Consider the following 20920-nt stretch of genomic DNA (forward strand, 5'->3'; position numbering starts at 1 on the left):
TGAACATCGTTGTGCTAGTGGATTTAGTATGCCCTAGATTCTGGACGATTGGATAAATGCCAAGTAGTGGAATTGCTGGGTCATAGGGGAGTTCTATGTTTAGCCTTTTGAGGCACTGCCATACTGCTTTCCATAGTGGTTGAACGAGTTTGCACTCCCACCAACAGTGTAGTAGTGATCCCTCCTGGCCACATCCCCTCCAGCATCTGTTGTTATTAGATTTCTTGATCCTGGCCATTCTAACTGGAGTGAGGTGGAATCTTAGAGTTATTTTGATTTGCATTTCTTTTATGGCCAGAGATGTGAAGCATTTCTTCATGTGTCTATAGGCCATTTTTGTTTCTTCTTCAGAGAAGACTCTCTTTAAGTCTTTGGCCCATCTTTTAATGGGATGGTTGTTACTTTGGAGATTAGTTTTGGAGTGGTTCAATTTTTTGAGCTGTTGTTACATTTTAGATATGAGGCCTTTGTTGTATAGTTAGTGAAGATCTTTTCCCACTCTGAAGGCTTTCTAGTTAATTTGCTAGCTATGTCCTTTGCCATATAGAAGCTCTGCAGTTTAATGCAGTTCCACTTACCAAGACTTTCTCTGATTTATTGTGTTTCTTGGTCCTTATTAAGAAAGTTTTGACTTGTGCCAAGGAGACCTAGTGTATTTCCTATTCCTTCTTGTAAAGTTTTCAGTGTATCTGCTTTTACCTCGAGGTCTTTGATCCATTTGGAGTTAATCCTGGTGCAGGGTGACAAAGAAGGATCCAACTTTAGTTTTCTGCAGGTGCTTAACCAGTTCTGCCAGCACCACTTTTGTTTTCATTTTTAAGCTTAGGATCACAACTTACTCCTCATTCTTCTATGTCACTGGGTGTCTAATAATTGAGGTGTTGATGGGAATTCTGTTCGCTAAGGAGTCTGGCCAGTCCTCATTCTGTCTAGGCCAGTCTCATTCCTCTCCTGTTTTACCTGTGAAAAGACTTCATCAAACAGAATGTGACTATTCTGTGCCACAAAAGAAGGTGACACACAGAGATATAGGTAAAAAATAGGTTGCAGTTTCTAACTCCTTTTAGTTTTGTTTTAAAAGGTAGGAGGAAACTAAACTTTACTAAATCCATAATGCATGGGTTATGGCCCTAATTCCTTCATGAGGCCGGAAGTGTTCTTTTCTTTTCTTTTCTTTTCTTTTTTGCCAGTCCTGGGCTTGAGCTCAGGGCCTGAGGACTGTCCTTGGACTTTCTCAAGGTTAGAATTCTACCACTTGAACCTCAGCACCACTTCCGGCTTTTTCTATATATGTGGTGCTAAGGAATTGAACTCGGGTCTTCGTGCATGCTAGGCAAGCACTTTAACCACTAGGCCAAATTCCCGGCCCCAGTGTTCCTTTCTTATAAGGGGAGTGTCCTGAGATAAAACAAATTCCTCAAAGATTGAATAGGAGTCATCTTACCTTTCCCCCCCATATGTCAGTGATGGATGGCTGTTATCTGTGTTATGTTAAATGGATTTATGAATAGATGATGATATCTGGTCCTAACTGGACTCTTTACCACAAAATGGACACATGACTTAAGAGAATCTCTGAAGAGGTAGTGAGAAAACAAACTTCAATCATATGACTAGTAAAAATAGACAAGAGAAAAGGCCTTAGGGAACAAGTTCACTTCCAGAATTCTCTTTTCCAGGGAAATTGCTCAGTAGCTGTACAAATCCAAATGTGTATCCATTTGTCAGTATCAATGGCCATCAACCTAGCTGTGTGGTCTTGTAATACTAGCCAGTGTGAAGCCATCATGATATTAAAAAGACCAGGAAGAAATCTGCCATCATTTTCACTCATCATTTACTATCTAATGTGTAATATCCTAAAGACATTTATAAAGAAATTGGGAGTATTAAAGTTCATTTTGAGACCTCTTACTTAACAGTAGAAGAAAAAAAAAGGGTTCCTACCCAGGAGAATACTTGTTCATTAGCCTGCAATAAATATATGTGAAATAGTGTATAAACATAAATACAGAGGGACGGGAGTTTGGCCTAGTGGTAGTACTTGCCTAGCATGTATGAAGACTGGGGTTCGATTCCTCATTACCACATACATAGAAAAAGCCAGAAGTGGTGCTGAGGCTCAAGTGGTAGAGCTCTAGCCTTGAGAAAGTCCAAGGACAGTGCTCAGACCCTGAGTTCAAGCCCAGGATTGGCCAAAAAGAAAGAAAATAAATATAGAGACAAGGCTTTTTAATATTACTTACACAAACACCAGATTTATATTTATATTGCAAATGCTTCCCTGTAACTGCAGATTCTTACAAGTGACTGTGTTTTATACACTTCGGCTTGGATAGCCACAGCCTTCTCCATCTTAATGTGTCCAAACTGAACTTTGCATCTCCATACATGCCTCCCTCCTACACATTGTCTTCTGTCTTCTCACTGCCCTTATTAAGTACCTAAACCAGGACCATGGAGAACTCTACCTCTGTTCTCTCTGATTCTGGGGACAAATCAATCAGCGAGTCTCATTGTTTTTTCCTTAAAATATGTACAGACTCTTTCTCTTAGTCCTGGGGCTTGAATTCAGGGCCCGAGCACTGTCCTTGAGCTTTTGGGCTCAAGGCTAGTGCACTCTACCACTTGAGCTACAGCTCCACTTCCAGCATTTTTTTTTTGCCAGTCCTAGGGCTTGAACTCAGGCCTGAGCACTGTCCTTGAGCTTTCTTAGAGCTAGAGCTCTACCACTTGAGCCACAGCACCAGTTCTGGCTTTTTCTATGTATATAGTACTGAGGAATGGAACCTGGGTCTTCGTGCATGGTAGGCAAGCACTCTACCACTAGACCAAACTCACAGCCTTTTTGGTAATGTTTAATTGGAGGTATGAATCTCAGGGACTTTCCTGCCTGAGTTGGCTTCAAACCACAATCCTCAGAAACCAGCTTCCTGAGTAGCTAGAATTATAGATGTGAGCCACCAGCACTGGACATGTCTCTTCCTTTTACCTTTACTGTTTGGGTCCATCTCTAGCCTGGACAATTGAAAGTGGCCCTCTGTTCCTGCCTCACCATGGTGCTGTCCATTGTCCACGAGGAAGAGAGAAATCTTCAACCCATATATATGCCTGCTGCGGGCAGTGGCTTCCTAACAACTCTGAATCGAAGGCACAGTCCTCAGTGGTTCTTAAGTCTTGGTGTTTTCTCTCTGGCTGCCCTTTGACCGCTAATCCCCTTCATAGCTCCACCTCTCACTCTACCTCCAGGTACACACACCTCTCCATGGCTCATCAACTCCACACAGCTCCTCCCTCAGAGCTTCAACCCCTGCAGACCGGTTCTGAATAAAGACAGTCAGACAGACATATGAATGTCATCTGTGGCTGGGCCTATCCCCCTCCATCCTAATGGCCTATTGAAATTTCTTTAGTGTACAAACCCCTATCATATAAAACTGGCTTTCTATATCTGCTGGTGCTGCCACATCTACAGAATCAATGAGCTATGCAACAAATATTCAGAAGAAAAATTGAGTCTGCACTGAAAATGTACAAAGCACACAGTCTGATAACTATTTTCATTGCATTAACATTGTATTTGGCAATATAAGTAATCTACAAATGATTTAAAGTATATAGCAGGGTGTGGGTAGGTTAGAATGCAGACACTATTCAATTTTATATATATTTTTTATATTTACTACTTCTGTTTTTATAGGACACTTGAGCATTCAGAAGTATTATGTCCTGAAACTGACCTGTGTATTCTGGAGGATAATTGTATTTGATTAAAAAGTTGCTTATTCGCTGTCTTCTGGTATAGTAATATAGCTGTATTTGATTCTTTACTTCCTTAACACCTTGAATGGTGGCTAATACCCAGTACTCTACTAAAGCCTTTTGGAATGATTGAATGAAATTAATATTCATTCTTTGCTAACAAATATTGCTCGTAGATGCAGAGAAAACTTTGAAGAAATGACTAGAGAAATAAATCACAAAGGGCTTATTATAAATAGCCAGTTGAAATCCTGATATAGATTCCACTTTGATAATAAAATATACAAAGTGCTGCTCTTTTGTGAACCAATTATAGAAAACATGCCAGGAAAGATGTGTTCACAACTGTAAATAACTTTTCTCTGAGAGAGAATGTTTTACGGGACAATGGTTGAAAATAATGTCAGCTACGCTGCTTGGACTGGAATTCAAAGGTGATGCGGAGGTGAAAGGATGGGGATAGTGTTCTGAGTGAAATTTATTCACTGTGTGTTTTAAAAATAAGTACTACTAGAAATTTATTCAAACAATTGCTGTAGAATAGTAGAAGTCAGAAATACAGAAAGCTATGGCTTGTCATAGAGGCAAATTATCTTATTTCAATAGGGAACAAAATAAAATTCGTGATTTTTTTCTTACCATTGAGAGTTGTACGGTCAGCTTCTCCCTCCACCCCCCTTCCCTCTCTCTTCATGTGTGTCTTTCCTGGGACTTCAATTCAGAGCCTGGGTGAGCTTTTATGCTCAAAGCTAGTGCTCTACCACTTGAAATCACAGCTCCTTTTCTGGCCTTTTTTGGTAGTTACGTGGAGATAAGAGTCTCAGGGACTTTCTTGCCGGAGCTCTCTTCAAACCGCGATTTTCAGAGGTCAGCCTCCTGAGTAGCTAGGATTAGCTGGTATGAGTAACCTGCACCTGCACACAGTCAACTGTTTTTACGTAAGGAGAAGTGATGCACAATTGCTGATCTTTTCTTGGGGTGATAGGTGTCTGTGAAGCAGTAATGGGTCTAGGAGTCATTTTAAGAAGAAAAAGTCCAGTTTTCTGTTTTGTCTTCTTGGAAGAGAATCGAAAATTGCTGCTTTACTGAAAGAAACACTTAGTGAAGGGATCCTGAAGACAGATGCTTAAAAATATTCTATTATTCTGTGCATTTAGTGATAGAAATAGGTAAGAAGGAAGTTGGAAAGATACATTTTTAATCTGTAGTTTGTGTTTGTTTTTGAGGTAGGGTCTCCCTATATGGCCTAGGTTGGCCTCCAACCCAAGGTCTTCCTGTCTCCAACTCTTGTGTGCTTGGATTACAGATGTGAGCCACCTGGTGCAGCTTTAATCTGCTTAAAATCTACTATAAAAATGTTTGGGGGGAGAGTTTTGAGCAACTTGTCAAAAAATCTTCCAATGAATTCTTCAAAAATTGAAATATGGGGGCCGGGAGTTTGGCCTAGTGGTTAAAGTGCTTGCCTAGCATGCATGAAGACCTGGGTTTGATTCCTCCGTACCACGTACATAGAAAAAAAGACGGAAGTGGTGCTGAGCCTCAAGTGGTAGAGCTCTAGCCTTGAGAAAGTCCAAGGACAGTGCTCAGGCCCTAAGCTCAAGCCCAGGACTGACCCCCCAAAAAATTGAAATATGACTGGATGCTGGTGGCTCACGCCTGTAATATTAGCTATTCAGGAGGCTGAGACCTGAGAATTACAGTTCTAAGCCAGCCCAGGCAGGAAAGCCCATGAGACTCTTCCTTTAAATTAACATTTATTTCATCCTTGTTCATGTGGTTAAATTTTCATTCTTGAGTATGCTTTGTAAGGAGCACATTATAATTGTACATAGTAATGAAAGCATCAGAATTCTAAGCTAAGAAGTAAATAAATCTGTAGGAGTTTGTGCTAAAAATGTTTTATTGATAGGCTTTACTCTGAAAGTATTTTTATAATACACTGATTTTAGATTAGCTATATTTATCTATAATTCTCTGGTAATGTTTTAAAGAACTAGGATGAGCTTTTAGCTCAAATCTAAAGCATATTTAGAGTTCAGTGGGGTTCAAGGCATGTATAGCTGAGAAAAACTCTGGTTTTTCTGAACACTAATAGCAAATACAGATTCAAATGTATCAAAACCTTTATTAGGTATCTTTTGCATGGTAGGCACAATACAAAGGATGAGTTAAGTTCATGATTCTCACTATTCAGTGAGGAATATTAAACTTGGTTTATAAATGAGGAGACTGAGTATGAAGGGTGAAGTCATTTGCTTTGCTACATAGATAGTAAGGATGATTCACATTCAGGACTTTTGACTTTAAGCCTAGAATTCTCTCTTTCTGGAGGCAGTATTAGGATTACAGAATCGATGCTCTTAGTCTTCTTCTAACACTTTCCAATTTCAGACAAGTTAGTGACTTTAGGCAAGTTATGTAACATGGTACCTCAGTTTTCTCATTTGTAAAGTGAAATGATAGGTAGGTAAAAGTACTATCATGCAGGATTGTTGCAAAGATAAAGTGATTCTCAAAGGTCTGTGATAATATTTGACTCATAGGAAATCCTCAGCAAGTATTGGGTATTATTCCCCTCATCTATCTTGCAACTTGAACTCTGCTAATTAGACTATAATCCTTTGGAGATCAATGGATATCTGGTTTTCTTCTCTTCTTTTCCTTTTTTTGCTTATTTCCACCCAGAAGCACTGTACTCAAGAAAGGATATTCAGGTGTTTATTCATAACATGTCATATCATCTGCACTTTTTAAAAAGAACTATTTACTGATAACCACTGTGGTAAAGCCTATACACCAGGGTTATGATAGACTTTGTCTTTTGTGTTGTCTAATTTTGTGCTCATATAACATCAAGTTGTAAAAGCTGACATGCTCCTTCTCTCACCAAACACATGAGGTTTACCAAGGCCACTGATGGAGGTTATATAGTTAGTTAGGGGTAGAAACAAAATTCCAGGCATCTGACTTAGAGCATGGGCTTCTGAACCATCCCCTTTGACACCTGTGTTCAGGTGACCATTTCTTCAAGTCACCCTAAGAATTTGTCCTTCCTTAGTATGATGCCCATTTTTTCCAGCCAAATGGGACTTACAGGGTTATTTTTTAAATATACTTTTTATAGGGTGCTAGGCTACTTAAGGCTTGGTAAATTGGAGCTTTACCACTTGAGCCCTACTTCCAGTCTTTCTTATTACTTTTTCGTTTTATGCCAGTCATGAGGCTTGAATTTAGGACCTAAGCACCATCCCTCAGCACAAAACTAGGGTTTATCACCTGAGTATCTAGGATTATAGATGTGAGCCACTAGATCTTCACCCTTTATTACTTTCTTTATTTAAAGTTGTTATTATAAAGATGATATAGAGGTGTTACAGTTACATATGTCAGGTAATGAGTACATTTCTTTCTTTTTTCATATATTTTATCATAATTAATAGAAGGGTTACATTATATTCACCAGATAGAAGGTGCATTACTTCACATACATTGATACCCTTTCTCATGTCTTGGTCCCCATTTCCCTCCCCCCAGCCCCACCCCTCCTCTTGTTTTCCCCCCTTCCCTATCTGTACATTTCTTTTTGAACAATGATACCCCTTCCTTTTCTGTCTTCTAGTTTATCCCTTCCAACCCCATCTACAAATTATATGATTCATTTTCAATGTAATGTCTAGTGAGTACCTGCTGCATTTATTGTCCCTCCATTTCTGTGCCTTTCCTTACCCTCTCAAAGACAGATAAACGAGCAAACATGACCAAAAGAAAAGAAATTTAAAAAACAGTGACAAAGGGAAAAAAAGCTCTTGTTTCTATTTCCTGGAGTTCATTCTGATGAGTGTTATTTTATCTGACTAGATACAGATAGGTATGGCACCTTTGTGTTCCTCTCCTAAGAATATCCTCACTGTGTATGAATGCCTAGTATAATGAATGTTCCAGTATAAATTAGATTTAGCTTTCACATATGAGAGAAAACATGTACTGTTTGTCTCTTTGAGCTTGGCTTACCTTACTTGACATGATTTATTCTAAGTCCATCCATTTCCTTACAAATGACAATATTATTATTTTTAGTAGCTGTGTAAAATTGCATTGTGTGTAGGTACCATATTGGGTACAGATACCACTCATCAATTGCAGAGTTTCTGGGCTGTTTCTGTAACTTGGCCATTGTGAATAGTGAAGCAATGAGCATGGATGTGCAGGTATCTTTATAGTATCCTTACTTGATGTTCTGGGCTATTATTTACTTCTTGAAAAAAATATTTTAACCATTGTGACACTATTCGGAGATCATGTGCTATTTGGAAAACATTCCAACAGCATTAAGGCACAATAATAGGCAACTCATTTACATGATTATACATACAGTTAACTTGGTGATTTTTTTTCATTTTAGTCAAATTGAAATGTATACAATCACATAAATCTGATTATAGTCCTAATAAACAAAGACTTCATGTTTGTCAGAAATGAACTGAAGACCCACCTGCTTCTTCAGACTGCCCATCCTTAGGTGACAATGCCAATCATCATCTCAGAGTGGGAGCAGAGATCTTCTTAATCCCTTTTGACCTTTTCCAAACCAAAGGAAATTTACCTAGAGATTGTCTTTTCTGCTGGATATCGTCTGCGAGACCCTTCCTTTTGGATCAAGTGAACAGTTTATTCAATATTTTAGTAGTCAAGGCATTGGGGGCTTAGGAGAATTAGCTCTGAAGTTTAGAAGGAAAATTTCCTAAGAGCTGTCCACAGCTGTAGGGCCATTCCAATGTCAATGTCACCCTCTGAGGACTGGTCTTACACATCTCCCTTGCAACATCTCCTACCTCCATTGGTTCCTCCACTCTTTCTGAAAACAGGAGTGATTATTGTATTGTATAACCAGCTGCCTCCTGAAAGCTGCCATTCAGTTCTACTTCTTTCCTGAGATGTTTCCTTCTGTTGGTCTTTATTTGTTGTCCAGCAGGCACAATGGCATCTCTTACTTTCTGCTTCCTCAGAAAACCATCAGGCCATCCACGGGCAACTTGGCCTAAGGCTTTGCTGTACTCAGGCTTCTTCATGATAGAGCTTCCCTGTGCCCTAAATGGAGAAAATAACCAATGTTTCCACTCACTTTATGCAAATGGAGATGGCCAGTATCAGGATAAAAACCACACCCACTCACTTTCCTATCCCTTTGTCTACAAAGGTGAAGCTGAGAGAGATTAAAATATAAATCTGAATGCCCATCTTTTCTGCAGTCTGGATGACTCTCAAGGGAGTGGCAGGGAGCCCTGGGGTCTCTCTGATTGATCCTCTTGCTGGTTGGATTTCCCCATATGATATATCATCATACAGTTGGCAGGCAGGAGTGGCCTGGGGAGCCTCAAGTGCACGCTTGGTCTTTCCTGGGTCTCTGCTCTGCATGTCTGTTCAGATTAGAAACCCACGGGGCACGTCTGTGCCTGTGTTCTGTGTCGTGCCCACCAATTGCGACGCTGGTGGAACGTGGATGATTGATGACGGTGTTAACCTGAGTAATAACGAGCATTTGGAGCATGATTGCAAGGAAGCTTCTGGCTGCTGGGTTGGGGATGTGTGTGTCTTTTTTTTTTTTTTTTTGTCAGTCCTGGGCTTGAGCTCAGGGCCTGAGCACTGTCCTTGGACTTTCCTCAAGGCTAGAGCTCCACCACTTGAGCCTCAGCACCACTTCTGGCTTTTTTCTGTGTATGTGGTACCGAGGAATCGAACCTGGGTCTTCATGCATGCTAGGCAAGCACTCTACCACTAGGCCAAACTCCCGGCCCATGTGTGTGTCTTACACAGGAGGAAGAAACCCAGCTAATGGGCCACAGCAGGTGTCAGGACTGGGGTGGCCTAGGTTAAGATGCTTCTTCCTTGAATGTTAAAAGGCAGATCAATCTAGAAACAAGCAAACAAGCCATTGCACAGCCAGAATACCAATCTCCTCCCTCTGAGTCAAAGGGAGTAAGGAAATTTTGTAAGAGGGAGCCCTTCCCAAGCCTGTATTTTGATGATAGCCACATTTCTCTTGTGTTTTGCACAGCAGTTCCTGTGCACATGCTTCTGTGAGGAGTGTGTATGAGGGCAGATGGAATTCAGTTTTCAGACAGTATGGGAGCTGATCCCTTAAAAATAAATTCCTAAATGCTAGAAAGAAAACCAGAGTTGGCAAGGAAGTGCCAATTCAGAAACTCGGCTGTCGGTGAGACTATCAAATGATGCAGCTGTGATGGAAAATAGCGTGAAAGTTCCTCCAAACATTCAAAATTAAAATACTCTGTGAGTTAGCAATTCCATTTATAGGAATATTCCAAAAGAATTCAAAATTCCTTGCATCAGGAAGCTAGTGATACATAGGATTGTAGGACATCCAAGGCGTGCAGAAAATCTCTAAACAGCATTTTCCCTGAGTCTGGATCGAGCTGAGTTCAATCAGTGTAGTTTGGAAAATCGAATCTCTTGAACTCAATGCCAATTCACAGATAATGAGATCAGGGTCTGGGAGAAAGGACATGAAGGTTTATTAACTTTTCCAGTCACAAAGGAGGACTGTTTGAATTAGCTCCTAAGTCCAGTCCAAGAGTTCAGGGGAGAAGGTATAGACCTCCAGATGTGCATGCTGAGCCAGGACTTCTCACTGGAGGGTGGGCGTGGGTGCTGGTGTGAGCCTCTAGTGTGTATTCCTGGCTGCTCTGCATGTCCTTTCACTGCCATGGTTAACAAGATCACGAGAGGGGACCATGCTTGAAGCTGAGAAGACATTTTTGTATTCCCTCACATGGGGAATGAGGGGAGGGGAGGAAGTAGGAGAGGAGGGAAAGAAAAGAAGGCTTTAAAATCGAGTGTCATTGAAAGCATCCTGGTTAGGTAGCAAACTGAAACTATAATCACAAGCACATTTAGGTGTCTGTTCCTCTGACAGCATTCCTCTCCTTCCTAAAGGTCCCAACTTCAAGGACAAGAGGCCACTTCTGGAGAGAGGATGGGTGACCCCTCTAGTCTGACAGGAAGGATGAGCAGAGCAGCAGAGGTGATCACACAGAGGTTAATGTTTGGGCTATTATGTGTCACACTGACCCTAAGCAGCCATGTGGTTGCAGCCAGGGCAAATACTTCCTGCCTGTCAGATGCCTCTTGCCTACCTGTAATGCTCAGAGAGAAACCATGAGCCCTGAAAAATCCCATATTGCTTTGTGATGTCACCTCTGGAATGTTCTGAGTGTTTTGGTGACCAAGTTCTGCACAGGACCTATACCTGGCACCTCACGTTGGTATGATTTTTTACTTGTGATAGAAATAATAGTCTTAGACAATGAAGTAGGTTTAGCCATTTCTGCTTCATAGACTTACTTTTTGTTTTTGTTTTTGTCCTTTTTCTTTTTTGTGGTGGTACTGGAGTTTGAACTCAGGGGCTTAGGCTTGTTAGGTAGACATTTTGTCACTTGAGTGATGTTACCTTCTAAACCCAACCCCCCTTTTTTGCTTTAAATAGTGTCTTCTGTTTGCCAGACATCCTTCAGATCCTAATTCCCCTATCTGAGGTCTCCTCATAGCTAGCAGTGTAGACCTAACTTACTGGTTGAGGAGGGGGTCTTGCTAATAATCCCTCCTCCATGCCTTGGGCTGGCTTCAAGCCATGATCCTCTTATCTCTGCCTCTGAGTAGCTGGGATTACAAACGTGCATCCCCCTATCCAGAATTTCAAAGACTTTCATAGCTTATAATACCTCTGTTAGTTTCTGTTTAGGGACCAATAAAGTATACTTCTTAGATATCATCTCTGTGTATCTTCAGACTCAGATGTTCATAATGTATACAACGTACACAAAAATGAAAAGAAAGCCATTATGTATTTCAGGTGAGAATCTGAAGTCCAGAGGATGGGCTGGGAAGTAGAAATCTTCTTATTTTCTCTTTTCCACAGCACTCGAGGCCAAATTTTACAAGAAAAAGAGATACCAGATCTGAAAGCCTAGAAATTCCAGTCAATGTGGTTCTACCTCAGGTAGGGATAATTGCAGAAGGATGTAAACTATCAGCCTTAGCCAGAATAAGCCTCCCCTTCCAACATTCTAGAAAGATGCTTCAGAATCGAGAGCTCAGGCTCTTTAGTTTAATTGTGGCTATGCATTTAGGAGAGGCCACATGGACCCTTTGGGTCTTGGGATCCTCTGGCCTTGAATGAAAGTGCTGGGTCAGGATGATCTGGTAGAACCGCCAGCCCTAATCTTTCAAATGCCTATGATGTTTGGAAATGGCCAGCCTTCTCAAGTGAGATCATTCATGCTGTGTGTGCACCTTTCTGCTGGGTTGTGGTAACCACTTTGGATTTCTGGGTAGAATTAAAATAGGGATTGGAAGGCATACAGGTAAGATTGAATTGATGACAAGAATATTTATTATGTGGACTGAGAGGCCCTGTTATGTACCAATTAAGAGAGGGGAGAAGGATGGACATGTTGTTATTGTGGCCAATGTTATCTTTAGGCCAATGACTTGTTGAAGTCCTGGCAAGTTGAAGGTTCTCGGGTGTCTTCTGCAAGCACCTGTCTCCTTGGCAGTCATTTTGACTGGATTGTTCCTACTGCTGCTATGTCACAAAGGGGTGCCCTTACTTTCTCCAGAGTCACCTAAGGCCCTGTTAGAAGACCATGGCTATGCAACCAGAGGGGGTGAAATGTAGGATGGAGGTATCCAATGCAGAGGTAAAACTCTCTAAACCTTCGCTTAGGGATAGATACAGGAGACTGGTCACCGGTGGGCATTCTGTATATAACATTGTAATAATTTCCACTGATTGGTTCAGCAGGAGATGAGAAAACATCCTAGATGTTTGTCTTCACATTATCCTTGTAACTTGGTGAGGAATAGCCACTTTTCTATCTATATTCTGGCTGATTTTCTTAGGTTTTCGTAAGTTTACCCAGAATATTGGATAACTTTCTCTTGACCATTCTACAGGAAGATAGTAAGCTGTAGGAATCGGTGTAGGTCTCATTTCTTCTACTTGAAATACACAGCCACCACTACTCCTAGGGTGAATCTAGTATCTCTGGTTACTTCATAGCCCATGAAAACCAACCCTTCTCATCATCCTCTTCTTGCCAAATTTCTTCTTTTAGAGGCAATGGGGTTTGAAAAAACAAAATTTTTGTATTATTACTAGGGGAGAGGTAGAGGGAGACAGCCATAATCTAAGGGTGAGATTAAGATTTGAAAGTGATCATGTGATGGAAAGACTAGGAAAATTCTTCTCTATACCCCTTTTCCCTTGTTCTCCCAGGTACAGCCTAGTAGATAAGGAGAAAAGATGTTTTGAGAAAGTCGAGCTGGTTCTGGGCATGCCCACATTCTGTGCTGCAGGACCTGGGGCAGCTGCTGGAGTCTTGGAAGACAGACAGGGAGGAAATGAGGGGATATCTACTCTCTAGGCCTGTGATTATCTGGGCAGGTATGGCTTTGGACAGGCCTGCCACAGGGGCATATGGCAAACACCTGTCAGAATGCCTGAGGCAGGTCCTCTTGGGGAGAGATAGGGGACATGGACCCCGCTGGCTGATCTGAGTCAAAGCAGGGCTGTGAGGAGGACTGAGGCACTCAGAGCTTCTCAAGCAAGAGGATCCACAGCTTAGGGGAAAGGACTGATCTGAGAAATGCTGAGAAGAAGAAAATGGATGGTATCCTAAGGCAGGCTGAGGACCACACAAATGTGAGGGAGACATTTCATAACATCGGGGTTGAAAAACTCACTAATAAGGAGAGAGTTGAAACTAGGGCTTGACACCAATCACATGCCCAATGCCACTGCTAGGTGACTGGGTTGGGCCAAGTGGTATCTTTAGTCTCTTTCCCTCTCCCTCTCCCTCTCCCTCTCCCTCTCCCTCATTTTCCTCCTCCCTCTCATGCCTCATCTCTCTGTCTCTTTGTCTCTGGTACCTGTCTTGGGAATTGGACTCAGGGCCTAGGCTCTGTCCCTGAGCACCTTTGCTGAAAGCTAGCATTCTACTACTTGAGCCACAGCACTACTTCTGTTTTTTTCTGGGGGGAAATTAGTTGAAAATAAGAGTCTCACAGACTTTCCTTCCTGAGCTGGCTTTGCACTCTGATCCTCAGACCTCAGACTTCTGAGTAGCTAGCATTTCAGATATAAGCCACCAGTGCCCAGCATTAGTGTGTCACTGCCTCTTTCTGAATTATTCATCCATGAACTCCCTCTGTGTGTCTAACCTATGTATCTTTATTCTGAGTGGAGGGCCATTCTAGAAAGGATCCGGTCTCAATTCTCCGGGTGCAGGAGGTGCCTTTGGCTCCCAGGTCCCTGTCCTCCTGGGCATAGAAATTACTTGATTATACTACAAGCACTTCTGATTCATTAGCTTTTATCACTTTTAGGTCCTTCAGGTCTTATTGATTTCCTATTTTTCTCTCACACATTAAATGTTTGTGTTTTTTTGGATCTATTTCCTTCCAGCATATTAACTTGTAAGGCATCAAAGTTGTTTTTTATCCTAGAAAACTCCCAGTACTTCTTGGATATAATGACCAGGTTCTCAAAGGCAGGGACGCACATTTTCCTACTAAGTGTACTCTATGAATTTCATTAAGGTGTTGTCTACCCATAGATCCTTAATGAAAGATCTACACCAGATACAAATGAGCTCCCATAGTACTAACGTTCCTCTCTCATTGTGCCTTTTCTCCTATCCCTTTGTTCCAGCTTGCTCTTCAAGCAGTATGAACTCCATCCCCTACCCCACCATAATACCTGTATCTTTGCTAATCTGAGTAATTGTTCAGAGGAAGATTTCAGGAGAGTCTTTAATGGACAGTTAGTTAAAACTACTACCTTTGACATCAATTTTATTCTCTTATATTTTCCCCTCAAAAGGTAAGATTCCAGGGGGCTGAATATAAGAGTTTGGAACATGGCCATGGCCAAATTTATAGCAGTTGATTCCTTGACACCACTGTAGAGAACAAATCGGTGTAATACTATTCTGAGTGATAATGTGATGCAGGTAACAAATTTCTTGGTCACAAGACCAAGAAAAGTTTCGTTTGAGAACAACATCTAGCTGGCTCTGACTGGAACTGGGGGCAGAAGGTGCTCCAAGTTTTCCCAAAAGTTGATCATAACTTTTGTCATTCTAAAACTGCCTTTATAGTTCATATATTTTCATTGAATTTTCTCACTTCCAGAAAAGGACATAGTACCACTTCAGTCCCACCTCAATTATTCACTTATGTGTTTGCTAAAAATGGATTTTTTCTCATAGAAATAGAAATAAATACGATGATTTAAATTTTAAGTGTTAAAATGCTCTCTCTTGATATATCTCTCTGTGTTTAAGTGTCTCTGTCTGTCTATCTGTCTCTCTCTGTAAGAGTCAGGGTTCCACATTTGCTCTATAGCCAGGAAGATCTTGAACTCACAATTCTGTCTCAGCCTCAGAGTTATAGGCATGTACTATCAAGTTCAGCTAAGCCATAAGGCTACACTGAAGGGAAGGAATAGGAAGAATAGTAGCGCCCAGTTATAGAGCATTGATAAGGATTTAAAGTAAACCTTAGTAATCCTTAAACATTCCTGCTCTTGTGGCACACAGACTAGTTTGTAGGTTGCCAATCTTACAAATGTGGACATATTAAGCTAGAGAAAGTTAAGTCACTGAGGGCACATAGAGGTAATATTTCCAATCTTTCATTACACAGAAGTGGAGAAGAAGGCTATAGAGTGAGAGGAGGTGACTGAGCTCTCTTAATACTGACAAGAGTTCAAATACACAGGTTATCTAGGGCTAGGGGTCTATTACATGTTAAGGTTTTGCTTTATGCTTTGAGGAGACAGGTTAAAGTTCCTTAGGCACCTGATTCAATATGTATGGTAGAACAATTATAGCTGGATAGCATGATTTGAAAGCCACCAGCGAAACAAACACAATCACAGACAACTCATAGGAATTCCTCACTGGATGCTCAGCTAGACTAGATTTGGATGGGAACAAAACCATCATAAAAATGAGACAAATGCTGATACTAAGGGATCATTATTAAATAAGAGCTGATATTATTGTGGTTCTACAGATGATATATTGAAATATTTATGCATTGAATGTCATGTTACTTTCATATAATAATCAGGTTTGTGTCTTTAGCCTCTTTCATAATACTAGTAGATCTCATTGATTTTATATATTATTTAAGAATTTACCAACCAACCAATGAACATTTGTAACTTCAGATACAATGCTTATGGTACTTGTGTGTGTGTGTGTGTGTGTTTCAGACTGAGGTTTGAATTCAGAGCCCTGCACTCAGACACTGTACCCAACCCCCCCCCCCCCCAGCCCCCACAATACTTTTGTGGCCTTTCTTAAACTAATAGAGTCGTATTGTCTGACAACAGACTTCAACTGATGAGCTTCTTCTTTGGACTCTCATAGAGAATAAGAATTCTCTTCTTGCAGTTTAGTGTCACATTTTGGTTTTTTGAAATATTGACCTATTTCAATGGTGATTTCGCTATTTAAAAATGACTTCAGAGCACAGTGCTAACTAGTTGCCCAGGCTCCTCAATCAGAAGATGGCAGCGATGTGCTTTATGTTGGATAGGCTTTTGCTAAGGCACGTGCATGACTCTGCTATAGATACTGAATGTGAATCATATTCATTACAGTGTCTTTAAGAACATAAAACTTAGGACCAACCCCGCCCCCCCCCCAAAAAAACACCTCACAGGAACCTGGCCCAGGAGTCCCCAGTACTTTCCCTTGGGACCAATGGTGTTCAGTATTTTGGTCACTTAATTCAGTGATCTTTCTAGAACCAAACTACCTCGAGTAACAAGGACATTGGCTCTTTCCGTCCTGGTGAGGATTGCAGCCATAGTCAGGTGGGGGTTTCCTGGGAGAGACGAGAAGGGTGGTTCCCCCCAGCCACCCACTCCATCGGCATCCCCCCCCCCCCCCCCGGGGGTAGACCAGTTGCCTCCATTAACACCGAGCTTCCCCTTCTCTCCCGCAGAGGGGCACAACCGAGCCCTTGCTGAAGCTCCACAACCTCTACTCCGTCCCTCGCTGCACCAGGCAGGCCACTTTGCCACGAATGAGCCGCAGGGTAGCCAGCCAACATTCCTACCCTCTCAACCGCTTCTCCTCCATGCCTTTGGATCCCATGGAGCGCCCCACCTCCCAGGCTGACCTGGAGCTGGATTACAACCCTCCCCGGGTGCAGCTGAGTGACGAGATGTTTGTCTTCCAGGACGGGCGGTGGGTGAACGAGAACTGCCGCCTCCAGTCCCCTTACTTCTCCCCCTCCTCCTCCTTCCACCACAAGCTGCACCACAAGAGGCTGGCCAAGGAGTACCTGCTGCAGGAGGAGAACCGGGCGCTGCGGGAGGAGAACCGGGCGCTGCGGGAGGAGAACCGCGCCCTGCGCAAGGAGAACAAGATCCTGCAGGTGCTGTGGGAGGAGCACAAGGCCTCGCTGGGCCTGGAGGACAGTCGGGCGTCCTCGCCGCTCACGCGCAAGGACACCACGTCCCAGGAGGTGGTGAAGAAGGAAGCCTCGGCCCTGCCGGTGCAGCGCAGCAAGGAAAACACGCTGCAGCTCCTGCGGGAGGAGAACCGCGCCCTGCAGCAGCTGCTGGAGCAGCGGCAGGCCTACTGGGCCCAGGCGGAGGATAAGGCGGCCACCGGGGAGGAGAGCAAGGCGCCCGCCTCTCCCCACGAGGAACCGCACAGTCCAGGGATGATGCCAGACCAAGGTCCGGGCCTGTCGTCTCCCTTCGAGGAGCCCAAAGGTCCCCCCAACCCGCAGGAGGACTCGAAGACGCTGAGGGCCCTGCGGGAGATGGTCAACGACCTCTCCGGGCCTTCCGGGGGAGAGGAGGCCAAGGTGGGCCCCGGCCTGGCGGACGGAGGGCAACCGCTGCATCTGCTGCGGGAGATGAGCCAGGCGCTGCAGGCCCTGCGCGAGGAGAACCGGCTGCTGCAGGAGGAGAACCGGGCGCTGCACGTGCTGCGGGAGGAGCACCGAGCCTGCCAGGAGGAGAACAAGGCCCTGTGGGAGAACAACAAGCTGAAGCTGCAGCAGCGGCTGGTCATCGACACGGTGACCGAGGTCACGGCCCGCATGGAGATGCTCATCGAGGAGCTCTACGCCTTCATGCCGGCCAAGAACAAGGACCTCAAGAAGCCCGGCAGGGTCTGAACAGCCTCTGCATGCTGTCGTCGACGGGGACAAGAAGGACCACCAGCCGGCGGCGAGAGACAAGAACCCCTCCGTCCGTCTCGTCCTCCCTCCTCCCTAACCCCTAGAAAAGCAATAAAGGCTAAGATGGCTGGGGTCAGCCGGTATCCGTGTGCTGTGTGTGTTTCAAAGTATGAGTGTAGCCGAGCTTTGGTGGCTCACGCCTGTCATCCTCGCTACTCTGGAGGCTGAGATCTGAGGATCAAGGTTCAAAGCCAGCCTGGGCACCAAAGGACCTGAGACTCTTATCTCCTATTAACCACCAGGAAACCAAAAGTGGTCTCAAGGGATAAGGCCTTGAGCTGAAGAGCTCAGGGACAACACCCTGGCCCAGAGTTCAAGCCCCACAACAGACAAAACCACCTTTGCTTGCTTGGTTTCTTCCTTTTTTTTTTTTTTTTGCCTGTCCTGGGCTTGAACTCAGGGCCTGAGCACTGTCCTTGGGCTTTCCTCAAGGCGAGAGCTCTACCACTTGAGTCTTAGCACCACTTCTGCCATGTACATGCGTGTGTGTGTGTGTGTGTGTGTGTGTGTGTGTGTGGTACGGAGGAATCAAACCCGGGTCTTCGTGCATGCCAGGCAAGCACTCTACCACAAGGCCAAAATCCCAGCCCCCCTTCTTTGCTTTTTTAAAATGGATTTTTTTTTTTATTTTTGTTGGTGCAGGTGGCTTATGCCTGTCATCCTAGCTACTCAGGAGGCTAAGATCTAAGGATAGTGATTTGAAGCCAGCCCAGGGAGGACAGAATGTGAGACTGTTTTTTTCAGCTGACTACCCCAAAGCTGGAAGTGGAGCTATGGCTCAAGTGGTAGAGTGCTACCCTTGAGTGAAAAACAAGTCTTAGAGTGCTGCTTTGAGCAAATAAATAAAAATAAAAAGCTCAGGGACAGGGCTCGAGATCTAAGTTCAAGTCCCAGGAACTCTCTTCCTTCCTGCCCCTCCCTTCCCACTTAGTTCTTTTTCTTTAGAGCAATTTTCAGAGTCCATAGTGGAACTGAGCTGAGAATGTCCATAGACCCCCTGTGCCTACTCATGCATAGCCCCCTTTTCAGCACGGCATGTAGTTAGAATCATATAATTGGCTTGCACAAGGATTCTAAGATTCCTCCATGCCTCATTGATAGCTCATTTCTTTTGAGCATTGAATACTATTCCATTGTCTGGATGTACCACGGTTTACTCACATTCTGAAAGGCGATTGGCTTCAGGTTTTGACAATTATGAATCCAGAGTTTTCTTCTCTCGTTTTCCCAGTCTCTCCCTTGTTTGTGTCTGTTTTTCATTTCATCTATTTATTCTGTCCTCTTTCTCCTTTCCTCTTTCCCTCCTTTCCTTCTTCCAATTCCCCCCTTTCTCTACTCCCTCCTTTGTTCTTCCTCCTTGCCTTTCAACCACCTATTTCTGGAGCAGTCCAGAGGACAGAAGTATTAGTTATGAATGACACCTGAAGCAGGGTAGCTGTGGCGGGACAGGGACAGTGCTTACTGTACATTGTGTGGCCCGAGATCTCCAACTGTAACCCCGCCCCGTGTAGGATTTTCACATTAAAATTTCTGAAACACTAGTCTCAAAAAATGTTCAGAGGAAATGAAGGTTTCCATGAGGGAAGTCCTGTTATAGTCACATGTAGCAGATTCAAGAATCTCACTCTGAGCCAGGTGCCAGTGGAGGCTGAAATCTGAGGATTGAGGTTTGAAGCCATCTGGGCAGAACGGTTCCTGAGCCTCAACTCCAAAGAAACTACCCCTAAAAGCTGGAAGTACTGCTGTGGCCTCAAGTGATAGAACTCTGGCTTTGAGCACTAAGAGACTGAGGGACAGTGCTCAGCCTTGAGTTCAAGTCCTAAGACCAGAGAAACAAAAACAAGCCAAACTACTCTGACCAGAAGTTTCTGAGAAATTCCACAGAGAAAAAATCTGCTTCAGTTTACCCAGGATTGTTTGATTTATTTGACCATGGAATCCCTCTGTTTCTCCTGATCACCAAGATCAAGGAGGGGTGGCTGTCGCTTTCTGCTGCTCTGCTTACCCTTTGCCCCTAGGTTTACACCCGTGATCCTCATGGTTTACACATCCCATGATGGGTAGGCTCATGCAGGTGGTTACCAGGCAGTAGGCCTCAAAATGTTGTGTTCTAAGTATTGGTTCTCATTGTGAACTAAACCAGGAATGGGATGGGAGTTTAGTTTCTCAATATTGCTATAAAATGAAATCTGGGGGTCTTTGAAGCAGAGTTGTTAAACCTTTTGATTCTCGATATCATTCACTAGTAACGATATAAAGAAGGACGTTACCTATCTTGCGCACAGGAAAATGATGGCAGCATACGTTTGAGGCTGATGTCTCCTCACACCTAGCCTCACTGTTAATGCTGACTAAATTTCTGAGAAACTCAGAAGGCAAGTCAAGGGTAGGAAAAGAGCCACTCCCTATAGAGCTTTTTCCTGTCAATTTGCACTTATAGGACCCATAGAACCCTTTAAGAAAAGTTTCTACTTCTTTTTTTCAGCCATGAAAGAAGAAATAGCTAGAAAAAGCCATATTAGGACTTCAACAGAGGCAGAACAGCTGCAGATCTCTAAATCTATTGAGATCACATTGCCAATTTCTTGGTCTTATTAGGTTTAAAATGTTTTTGATGCCTTCTTTCCACCCCTCCCACCCATCGCTCCCACCTCAGATTTAGGAACTTGTCAAGTCTTATCCAGAAACAGCATCAGATATTCCAAAGGGTGACGATTGATATGAGAATATTTGTTCTCCCTAGTTGGTGACTACACATGAAATCTGCTCAGAGGGCCAGAGGTGATGAATGTGCTGGTAAAGCCTGAATAATTTATTCTGCTGTTGTCACCAAAATCTGAAAAATGGGAAGTAGTTATGGAGGAGCCTTTGG

At 43.3% G+C, this 20920-nt stretch overlaps 1 protein-coding gene across 4 annotated transcripts; it reads left to right on the plus strand.

The window, feature by feature from the left end:
- Window positions 1-10876: 10876 nt before the first annotated feature.
- Window positions 10877-18124, plus strand: Cby2 (chibby family member 2). Of its 4 annotated transcripts, none has more exons than XM_090342114.1 (3): window positions 10877-11045; window positions 11699-11779; window positions 17035-18124. In XM_090342114.1, the coding sequence occupies exons 1-3, from the start codon at window positions 10971-10973 to the stop codon at window positions 17983-17985; spliced, it is 1107 nt and encodes a 368-aa protein (XP_090198240.1). In that variant the 5' UTR covers window positions 10877-10970; the 3' UTR covers window positions 17986-18124. The 4 variants fall into 4 exon arrangements, with proteins under 4 accessions (XP_090198240.1, XP_090198237.1, XP_090198238.1 ...); XM_090342111.1 differs by having other exon boundaries at window positions 10878-11045; window positions 16798-18124; XM_090342112.1 differs by lacking the exon at window positions 11699-11779 and having other exon boundaries at window positions 10878-11045; window positions 16798-18124.
- The last annotated feature ends 2796 nt before the right edge of the window (window positions 18125-20920 follow it).

This window comes from Megascapheus bottae, chromosome 11, assembly GCF_031878675.1.
Source record: "Megascapheus bottae isolate mThoBot1 chromosome 11, mThoBot2.hap1, whole genome shotgun sequence".
In the NCBI taxonomy this organism is placed as follows: Eukaryota; Metazoa; Chordata; class Mammalia; order Rodentia; family Geomyidae; genus Megascapheus; species Megascapheus bottae.